Source organism: Lactuca virosa, chromosome 4 (assembly GCF_052849685.1).
Source record: "Lactuca virosa cultivar CGN04683 chromosome 4, Lactuca_virosa_CGN04683_v6, whole genome shotgun sequence".
Taxonomy (NCBI): Eukaryota; Viridiplantae; Streptophyta; class Magnoliopsida; order Asterales; family Asteraceae; genus Lactuca; species Lactuca virosa.
In genome coordinates, this window is record NC_136429.1 from 400854339 (window position 1) to 400865189 (window position 10851).

Below are 10851 nucleotides of genomic sequence, written 5' to 3' on the forward strand. Positions count from 1 at the left end.
AACAGTTAACATAACAGTTGGTACGAGAACATTACTAAAAATTAAATGACATCATATGAAAACATTGGTTAATAGGAGCAAGATTTCATTTCATTCATCGAAGTGGCCATACATTACAAATGAGGTTATCGTGTTACCAAAAACCCCCCAAAAAGTTCTAAAAACCCTAACATCGTCAACATGCACCACTGATCAAAATAACCAACAAACTGTTGGATTAGTGTCTAAGCCCGTAACTATATTTGGTAAGTACTTAACCCGGTTGTGCATGGTCCTTTTGGGTTGCCTTCACCAAAGCAACTTGACAGGGTGATTTATAAATAGAGAGGTTAATATGGTTTATTAATATATTATATGAATAATATATTAAAAGATAAATCATATAATTAAGTTAATATTAGACAAGAATTAATTATGTGGCTAAAAGACATTGATTTAATATCAGGGACTTAAACTGTCAAATGTGTGATAGTTGAGTATTGGGCTGAGGAGCCTCTTGGACTAGGCATGGACGAAATTAGGATGTGTCCATCCATAATTTCGGCCATAAGGGCCCTATTCCAGAAGCTTCCTTGGATTGCTTAAGGCCTAAGCTGTCCATTAGGGTTTAAGCTGAAACCCTAGCAGCACCAGTATAAATAAGACCCCAAGGCTTCCAATTTTTGGCCACTTGAACCCTAAGAGTCTTCATAGCCGAAATCCTGCCTCTCCCCTCTCTCCAATATCATCCTCTTGCTTGTGTGGTGTTTGTAAGCCATTAGAGGAGTGACATTTGTGACTCTAAGCTCCAAGACAAGAATATTCAAGCTATTGTTCAAGAGGTAATCATCTAGATCTGTTTTCTTATGTCAATTTCGAATCATGTATGCTAGATCTAGGGTTTATAAGTCTTTGATGAATTGCATGTACAATAGAGAAACCTAGATCCAAGAATTAGGGTTTGCATGAGCACATAGGATGTTCTTTTGGCTCAAACCCATCACAAACATCATACCCTAATACACATAATCACCAACAAACATCATACCCTAATACATACATATTATACTAGCAGATGGCGAAGTTAGGTAAAAACAAACAACCTTCGACAACCCCAAAAACCCAAAAAACGATAAAATTGTCATCGTGCTACCTACCGACATAACTACACCCACTAAAATTCCCACCCAGAGCTTTCGACCCAACCACGAACCCCGATCAATGACATCACTGCAACTCCAACAATAGCCATCACGGTCACGATCTTTTTCAAGTACCATATTTCCTCCCTAAACTCGCCTAGCTGTTGTCGCATGTCATCTCTCATTTCCTCAATCTGCACTTGGGTTTCCATGGCGTTATGCTCGTATTCAGTTGGTACGTTTAGGTCCGATACTCTGAAACCACCATAGCATAAGCTTTGTTCTGAGGCCATCTTCTTGATTTATAAGGGGGAAAAGATCGAAATTGGTTATATTAAGCAAAGGTTACGGATTAAGGTAACAAAGTGGGTGGGGAACACAAATTTAGGGTATCCCTTCAATTTATAAAGGGTACCATCGAGGATGACTTGGCAATCTTAAGGACCAAGATTGCAACAGTACTAGTCCATTGTGGAGGCCTAGTCACCAAAAAATGCTTTTAACCTTTTACAATCGGTAAAAGGACTTAATTAAACGGTCATATGAGAGTTAGTTTCCTTAATTTGCAAAAAAAAAATAGTTTAGTGACCTTTTAAAACAAACACAATAAGTTTGATGGGCAAATATGAAATTATACACCCCCCCCCCCCTTTTTTTTTAATATAATAGCTTAAAAATGAGATTTTAAACCAACCAATTTTAAACTTGTTAACTTATAGGTTTTTATCACCGTAAAAGCTAATTCATATATATTTTTTAAAATTTATTTCACTACCATTATAAATCAATAAATATTTTTAAAGTTCAACAAACAATCTCAAACACCCCTTAGATCATATAATAAGAAAAACAATGACCAAATATATAACATAATTTATTACCAAGTCAAATCATTATCCATTCTTTAAAAAACTACTTCAAGCAATCTTAAAATGCACCTAATATTATAGTTATTGTTTATTATTGTTTATGATAAGAATTTAAGAAAAGTATATAAAGAAGAAAAGGAAGCACCAACGGCAATGGAATCATATATCATATGATGGAGGGAATCGTGGAGGGTACATTGTACATGTCGATTTCTTGATAACAATAATGCCTCTTATTTGCCTTATTGCCTAATGACACACTTCCCTCTAACATTCGTCTTCATCGTCTCTATGCCCATTGCAACTAAACCCAGTTTTTCAATCAAATCCCCCAAAATCAATCATAAAAAAACCAAACCCTAACATCAACAACTTTCTCATACTCCTCAACTTTGCTCGTTACGTGCCTAAATCAATGGATCAATGGAACGCGAAGCTCGAATTGCATCAACAACAATATCAACATATTTCCAACTCCCATTCCGACCAAAGGTTTGTTCGATTTTGTTTGTATTTCCCTTTTCGTACCCACTTCACTAATTTCGGAATGAATTTGAAATTTCTGTGTGCTGATATAGTTAGTATAATGGTTAAATACTCCCTTTTGATTCCTGGTAATATCTACATTTCTTACGCTTGATCTCTACACAATGTTATGCTTCCAAATATGCCACTAAAATTCCCAATTCGCGTTCGAATTTGATGCGATGGTGAATCCGAAACGTGTTAAATCCCTTTTGCCTTCCTCTATTAATGCACAATGCATATTCAATTATTCATAGAAGTATGTTTTGCATCTGCCATTGTCTAACTTGTTTTGGATTCCATTCAGAGAGACAACTGAAGTGGAAGTGAAAGATACAAATGATGCTAGAAAAGTTCAAAAAGCTGATCGCGAAAAATTAAGGAGGGATAAACTGAATGAACAATTCATTGAGTTGGGACATCTACTCGGTAATAACATAACATAACATAAACAAATCTTTAAATCTATTAAGTTGTTCTTTCTCCATTAAGTCATTTCAAATCATGACTGATATAGTTTGTTGAAATTCTCATTTATTAATCCAATATGCAGATCCAGACAGACCCAAAAATGACAAATCCAGTATTATCATTGACACCATACAAATCCTTAAAGATTTGACAAATGAAGTTAACAGACTTAAAGCAGAATGCTCTGCATTATCTGAAGAATCATGTGAGGTAACACTTCATAACACGATGTACTGTGTTTTTGTCTTATTCACATCAGTCTCAGCCCAGCCAAGTCCAATCATATACAACCTTTTTTGTCATGTCATGTCATGTTTTGTCCTGTTTTTGTCTTTTTCACATTAGTCTTAGCCCCAATCCAATCATGTACTACAGTACAACCTGTTTTGTCATGTCATATCATGTCATGTCCTGTGTTGTCTTGTTTTTGTCTTATTCACATCAGTCTCAGTCTCAGCCCCAATCCAATCATGTACAACAGTACAACCTGTTCTGTCATGTCATGCCCTGTTCTGGTCTAATTTTTTTTAGAACAGCTGACACAGGAAAAAAACGAACTGAGAGAAGAGAAATCATCGCTAAAATCCGATATAGAAAATCTCAACACACAGTATCAACAAAGGGTTGGAGTTATATATCCATGGGGAGGTATCGATCCTTCTTCAGTTGTTATGCCACCACCATTTTCATATCCGGTTGCTTTACCTGTCCCTGCGGGCCCACTTCCAATCCACCCGTTCCCTTTTTATGCTAATCATAATCCACCTGGCGCTTCCATCATCCCATATCCAAATCCAAATCCAAATCCAAATCCAAATCCAGCTAATTACCATATTAATAATCAAACGCTTCCTATATATGTGCCAAGATCAAGCAAACAAGAATGTGGGAGTAAGTCTTCGGAACAATTTAGGGGTAGTAATAGTAATGATGATAAAGGGAATAATTCTAGTGATGTGGTGACAGATTTAGAGCTTAAAACCCCGGGGTCACAGGTAAAACGGTTGTTTTTGCCTTTTGGGAAAAGTTAAATGAGAAAAAACAACGTACTTTTGTTTATTTGTGTATTATAGCATCCTACTTTATTGTTGTAAGTGGGTAGATTTTTCAAAGTAAAATGTTGTAATAAGAAAAAAATTAAAAGGACAATGCAATAATTGGGTAGATTATTCGAAGTACAATGCCTTGATAAGACAAAAGAAAAAGTTCAATGTTGTATAAAAGGAATTAAAAGTAGGAGGCTTTAATAAACACATAAAATTAAAATACATTATTATTATTATTTTTGCATGTAGTCGTAATGAAAAAGAAAGAATTATATGTTCACAATACAAGAAATGGAAATTTACTTGTATTGATAAACAGTTTCAAAGTAAAATGTCTTAATAAGAAAAAAACTAAAAGTACAAATTTGATTTGTGGGTAGGGAGAAAAAAAGGGCAAACAACTAGAGAGGAGAGATGGGGTTTGTTCAAGTAGTAGATACACTTCTTCTCAAGGCTTTCAAGATAGCTCTTCAAATAATGGGGAATCTAATGATTTATAGACTTAATGGGGTCATATGACTTAATCTGGTAAGCTATATATGAATGAATTATGAATGTTTCTTTTTTTACTTTTACTTAATACAGAAAGCACGACATAATAGTGAAATTCAGTGAAATGAGATTTTCCCTATTAAGTTGTAACTATTTATAAATTTTCTTTTACATTTCCACAAGTGCACCATCATTTTCTTAATTTTTTCTTAACACTGTTTATCTGTTTGTTTATCCAGACAACACTTAACGAAGAAAAAATATTGAAAATGTTTGAAGAGAGGCGGCTGAAGAGAAAGTTTTGTTGTCTGCCTTTTTGACCATTGTACTATGTTAGAAAGGACTCTAATACCCTTTGTATATAATAGATTGGTAGGACTGAGGTGTAAGAGTTGATGTTTTCATCATTTGGGAAGGGCAAAAGAGTCCTTTCCTATCAATCACTATTTTGGTGTTGGTGTTGGTGTTGATGAATAGTAAAATACCAAATTTGGTGTTTTACACTTTTACTATTCATTTGCATCAATGAAATATTAAATGTAATGTTTGTTATAAATTAATATGATATCGATTTATTAATGTCTAATTAAGTTTAAATTTTTGTTTTAACTTACTAGAAGTTAATTACTTTCTTAGAATCGATAGTCATGACCATGTGGTGGATATTGTGGGACTTCCGAAACAATTTTCTTTTAGCGAAAAAGGATGAAATTTATTGATTGATAGGCTGATCGATTGTTCCTATAATTGGTTTGTAAAATGAAATAGGCAATGTAGCGATAGTCATGTTTCGTGACTTTTAAATCCTATTTTCTTTATTCCCTTGTAATTATTTGTTAGCTATTTGTTAGTTTGTTTTCAATAAAATTCAGCCGTTTATAAATATAACAATGACAAATTTATAAAAACCATACATTAGTGATTTATTAACTAAAAATTGTTGTGTCAACTAAAAACACAACATAACCGCCCAATTTGTCACCCCTAACCAACTTGTTGCATCATTGATAATTTCCACAAAAGCATTACTCAAAAAATCCAATCTACGTCCAAATTGAAACTCGAAACTCCTACACTTCAACTATTGAAACTCGAACACTTAAACTCTCAACATATCTACAAGCATACAAAACCATTATGCAATGACAAAACCGCTCTTGTATGATCAAATGCACCCACACCATGCAAAAACACAAAATAAAACACCAAGATATAGTAGTGCTTATAAAGAAATATTCACTTACACCACATAGGGCCTCTACTAGATGGACCTAAAAAGACATACAAAAGACATTATAAACACATACATAAACAACTTAAAACTAACATTAACTACATCCTTGCATACATAATCCTCATACAACCTTCACCCGATGCCCTTCATATACATTCTTCAAATGGTAACAAAGAAAATCGAGCCAAGGTCTATGAAAATGGTAACTTTGAGAGGCTAATTTAGTAATTTTCTTCACTCGATAAGAAAATTAAAATATTAATTCACACGTGAAATATATATTTTGTTGTTTCAAAATCTAGATTTTACGCAAGCCTCTATGTGGGGCCGGGCTTGGGATATTATTTGAACTCAAACTTGCGGTTCTTAAAAGTCTACGAAACTCTGACAAGCTAATTTTCCCGTCTTTATCGATATCTGCTTCCTCTAGAATTGGATCTATTGAACCTCGTAACCCTGTATACTGTAATAAATATAACCAAGTGGCATAAGTAGCCAGAATAGCAACATACTTTTATTGATTTCTTTATTATAATTTATAGCATCATAGTTCTATTTTCTTCCCATCATAACAAACAAAAAAAATTTAATTATAGCAATGTCATACAAATAAAAAGCAAATTTCAATGATATGTTTACGGTTAATCTAAAAAAAAACTTTATATTTTGTGTTTTTTTCCAATTAAACCTCAAGTTTATTTTTTGCCTAAAAAAGACCTTGTATTTTTTCCGAAAAAAAACCCTAAACCTTCTAACTGCTTCCAAATAAACCCTCAACTTTTTTAGTTTTTCTCGAAAAAACCCTCACATTTAGTCTTTTTTTTTTGGCAAAAAATGAAAAAGGGCCAGATCGGAAAAAATGAAAAAATACAAGGTCTTTTCAGGCAAAAAAAAAATAGATTTTAGGTTTAATCCGGAAAAAAACAAAATATAAGGTCTTTTTTTGAGATTAACCCATATGTTTATGTAGATATTTTAAAGTATAATATTCTAATCAGTTTTTTTATTGAAAATACAGTGTTGTAGTTATGTTGAGTCTTCAAAGTGCAATGTCTTGATAAGAAAAAATTAAAGTAGAATGCTATAAGCCGTAATATTCTCGAACATTTTTTAAATATAATTTATTCAGAGAACACATAATGAGGAAAAACAGGCTGAAAGGTCAATAACAAGAAAAATTTTTATGAGAAAAATGGTTTCTAAGTGCAATAAAAACATTGTGATGTGTGTAAATGTAAAACATGAAAAATAAAAAATAAAAAATAAAAAATGGCATACCATTTTGAGTTCTTCTGGAGTTATGTACCCATCTTTATCCACATCAAATTTTTCAAAAGCTGCTTGTGATAATTGTTGCCATTTTTCAGAGTTATGTTCCTCCAATTGATGAACATGGAGAGTGGCTGCTACAAACTCTGTGAAATCCACAAGCCCATCCGTGTTGCTATCAATCTGCAACACACAAAAAAACATTAATATGTTTTTTAAAAAAAACATATTAATAGAGAAAGTCGGAGAACTTTCTCTGAGAATGTCAGTCTAATGGGACCAGGTCCCACTAGACTGACATTCACATTTAGTTGCCGGTACAAAAATACGTACGGCTTCTAGAATCTCCAAAACACGTGATTCTTTCATCTTCCATGGGAGGTCTTTCGCAAGGGCCTATAACCAAAAAATTTAAAATCAAATTCAATAAAATAATATTATAAAATACAAAATGTAATTATTCATTATTCGCTCATTTAACAATTGACCAAAAAATTTGAAAAGTCAACCTACCTGTCTCATTTCTTCAAGACTAATCGCACCACTTTTGTCTATATCGATTGCATGGAATTGATCTTTGAGATCCGATAGCTCCTCTTCATCAAGAGTGCTAGCCAATGCCTGTGTCACACAATCTTGTAATTTTTTAGAAACACTTTTCACAATAGGGCTAAATGCATGAAATAGCAACGTACTTTCATTTATTCATATATCATCTTACTTTCATTTCTTTCTATTACAACATTGTATTTTAACAAATCTAACCAATTATACGATTGTACTTTCAACTTTTTTTTTTCTTATTAGAACATTATACTTTCAAAAACCAATCCAATTACAACATTGAAAATTGCTTTCTATTCGAATGAAAGTAGCAAATGCTATAATTAACAAAAATAAGAAGCATGATTCCAAATTTCCAATACAAGGAAAAGGAAAAACAAAAAACAAAATATATTTTTACCCGTAATGCAAATTGTTTTAGGCGACTGTATCTCACGAATTGACGCATGTTTGATAGAACCGAAATGTCAAGAGGAATCCCTGAAGCATTTCCACCTTCTCGAACCCATGGGTGAGCTATAAAAGTCAAAAAAACAAATTATAAAATATTGTCTTAAAATACTGTAACACCCCAAGCCCATAGTTATATACACTAGCCCAATAACTTTTGGGCTAGTGTACTGTGTAACACCCCAAAAGCCCAAAGTTATAAATACACTAGCCTAATAATCTTTGGGCTAGTGTGTAACTTTGGGCTTCAGGGCTTGGGGTGTTACAAAAATGATAGTGACAATAACAAAAAAGAAGTAAAAAGAAGAAGAAGAAGAAACATACATAGTGCTTGAGCAGCTGTTAGTCTTGCACGAGGATCTTTAACAAGCAACTTTTTTACAAAATCCCTTGCACTTGTGCTTATGGTGGGCCATGGTTTTCGCCGAAAATCGGGTTTGTTTCTTAATACCTATTAATTCAAATTGACATTATAGAATTATGAATCATCAAGGGGTTGTTTCTTTTTTACTTAATGGGCTTAATGGGTTAAGCACTAACTTTGGACAACTATATATGGTTGATTCTTTTTTACTTAATCTGGACATAATGACTTAATGAGTTAAGCCAAAAAAAACTTGGCTTAATGAAGTAAGATACTAGCTCTTTAGTCTTTACCTATTTGCCTTTTGTTTTTCCCCTCAACTTCTCTCATGTTAAACTTGACAAAATATTATGATAAATGTTTGTACTTTGTAGGAATGTAAGGGTAAAATGGTCGTTTAGTCTAGAAAAGAAACAAACCTTATGTATATAGCACTTTATCCATATATTGTCTAGGTAAATGATGTGATTTTTCATAAAGGTAGGACTTAATGAGAAAAGCCTCATTTCCATGACTTTCTCTATTAACGTGTTCTTAGTGCATTAAGTAGAAAAGAAATACACATATATAGCTTACCAGATTAAGTCATGTCTCCACTAAGTATGAAAGAAAGTAAGAAACAACACCTAAGTTACAAAAAGAAATGATCTTTTTCATATACCAATGTAATGTTTCAAGTAAATACCTCTTTAAAAATTCCATCTTCAGTTTTATCCCAAAAGGGTCTACGCCCACAAAGTAAAATGTACGTAATTACCCCTATACTCCATACATCGGATTCGGGTCCTGATTTTCGCTTCAATACTTCAGGAGCAACATAATAAGCACTACCAACAATATCTGTAAACTTCTTTCCTGCATTAATTAATAATTTATGTAAATATGAGACTATAGAATTAGAAATTTAGAATCACAACAAAAGAATTCAAATGTAGTTTCACTTAATGCACTAAGAACACAATGGAAAGAACTAAATCAATGTCATCTGTTGATAAAAGGGTAAATAGGTAACTTTAACTTCAATTCATCAGTAATCACAATCTTCATGTGATACCCTCAATCGATAGCTTTTATTCGATATTATCGGAAGCATTCAAGATATTTAAAAAATAATCAAAAGACATAGATAGGAAGCATAAGGGCAAAATTGTAATATTGAACATACCTGGTCTTATGAAGTCTGACAACCCGAAATCTGTAGCCTTCAAGTGTGAATCCTCTTTGGGAGACTTAAAAAGAAAATTCTACAAATAAACAACAAAAAAGAAAAGATGAGATTTATATCATCCTATGAACATATGCTAATGAAATTTGAAAATATAAAAATGTTAACTTTTTTAATTCCTTAAATACCTCTGGTTTCATGTCACGATGCACTAATCCATGTAAGTGACATTGTGCTGCAACTTTAAGCATTTGCCTTACAACTATTGCAGCATCTTTCTCTGTGTATCGACTATCTTTCCTGAAGAAAACCAAATAAAGATTCATTAAAATGGCGTATTTTGACTTTTGAGGTCAAACCGAATACTGTTTTGACTTTGAAATTGATAGGAATGTTGGATAACAAGATTGCATTTTTCTAGATAAAGTGATAAACAACTATGAGATGACAAAAAGTTTGTGGAAATTTTGTTTCGAAATCTATGTGAAATCTGTATATGAAAAGCAATAGGTTTGACCTAAAAAGTCACAGATGAGAACTCTTACTTTGATAAAATTCGGTCTAGCAACTCACCACCCTCACATAACCTGAAAATGGAAAGTTAAAAAGAATTTAGATTTCAAGAATTGGAATTTAAACTCCCACACTGCAGTTTGACTAGAATTCTTACTTTTGACCATATTCAAAAGAACATTACCACTAATGAGATTTTAAGGTTGAAAATTGAAGTAATGAAGTGGAATTTTAGAACTTACTCCATAGCTATATACACATAGGAATCATCTTCAAATGCATTGTAAAATTGAACCACATTTTCATGACCACTTAAAGCTTGTAATATTCTGACTTCTCGCTTCACATCTTCAACAGCAATTGGAAGAATCATCTATCACAAAATGCAAAAGAATAAACGTTTTAAGAACACTAAGTTCATACTCATAGTTAATCTAACTAAAGTTAGCTGAAACCATTTTTAGAACGATGAGTATAATATTGTAAATGTTAAGAATTCAATCCAAAAAATCATTTAAACCTCTAATGGAATTAGTCGTATGATTCTTGAATCTAAACCCTAGATGTGTATGATCAACAGCTTACATTTGATTATATATGGAATCAACAAACACAAATTAGCTATAGTCGATGTTAACGAAATCAAAGCCACCTCCAAAACGGAATAGTCAAAAAAGGAAGACATCGATTTTAGAAATTGGGTTATAAAACCGACAAAAAAATACCTTATTTTTGTCGATTTTCTTGACAGCAACTCGATCTCCATTA

The 10851-nt window shown here is 32.6% G+C and overlaps 2 protein-coding genes across 2 annotated transcripts in view; one reads left to right on the top strand and one right to left on the bottom strand.

The window, feature by feature from the left end:
- Window positions 1–2143: 2143 nt before the first annotated feature.
- On the top strand, window positions 2144–5084 carry LOC145108867 (transcription factor bHLH121-like). Its single transcript, XM_079045955.1, has 6 exons — window positions 2144–2482; window positions 2823–2944; window positions 3069–3196; window positions 3523–3981; window positions 4413–4560; window positions 4764–5084. Exons 1-5 carry the CDS (start codon window positions 2406–2408, stop codon window positions 4530–4532), a joined length of 906 nt encoding a protein of 301 aa, XP_078902081.1. The 5' UTR covers window positions 2144–2405; the 3' UTR covers window positions 4533–4560; window positions 4764–5084.
- Window positions 5085–5722: 638 nt separating this feature from the next.
- The window catches only part of LOC145108868 (calcium-dependent protein kinase 28-like), a 5807-nt gene continuing 678 nt past the window's right edge, over window positions 5723–10851 (bottom strand). Inside the window, exons 1-12 of the mRNA XM_079045956.1 lie at window positions 10809–10851; window positions 10326–10456; window positions 10116–10157; window positions 9759–9870; window positions 9571–9649; window positions 9091–9260; window positions 8366–8492; window positions 7992–8107; window positions 7541–7648; window positions 7361–7423; window positions 7037–7210; window positions 5723–6221 (exon numbers count right to left, since the gene is read on the bottom strand). The exon at window positions 10809–10851 is cut by the window's right edge and continues 678 nt beyond it. Of these exons, the coding sequence (XP_078902082.1) occupies window positions 6057–6221; window positions 7037–7210; window positions 7361–7423; window positions 7541–7648; window positions 7992–8107; window positions 8366–8492; window positions 9091–9260; window positions 9571–9649; window positions 9759–9870; window positions 10116–10157; window positions 10326–10456; window positions 10809–10851 (1330 nt within the window). The 3' untranslated portion in view covers window positions 5723–6056. The remainder of the gene's footprint in view (window positions 6222–7036; window positions 7211–7360; window positions 7424–7540; window positions 7649–7991; window positions 8108–8365; window positions 8493–9090; window positions 9261–9570; window positions 9650–9758; window positions 9871–10115; window positions 10158–10325; window positions 10457–10808) is intronic.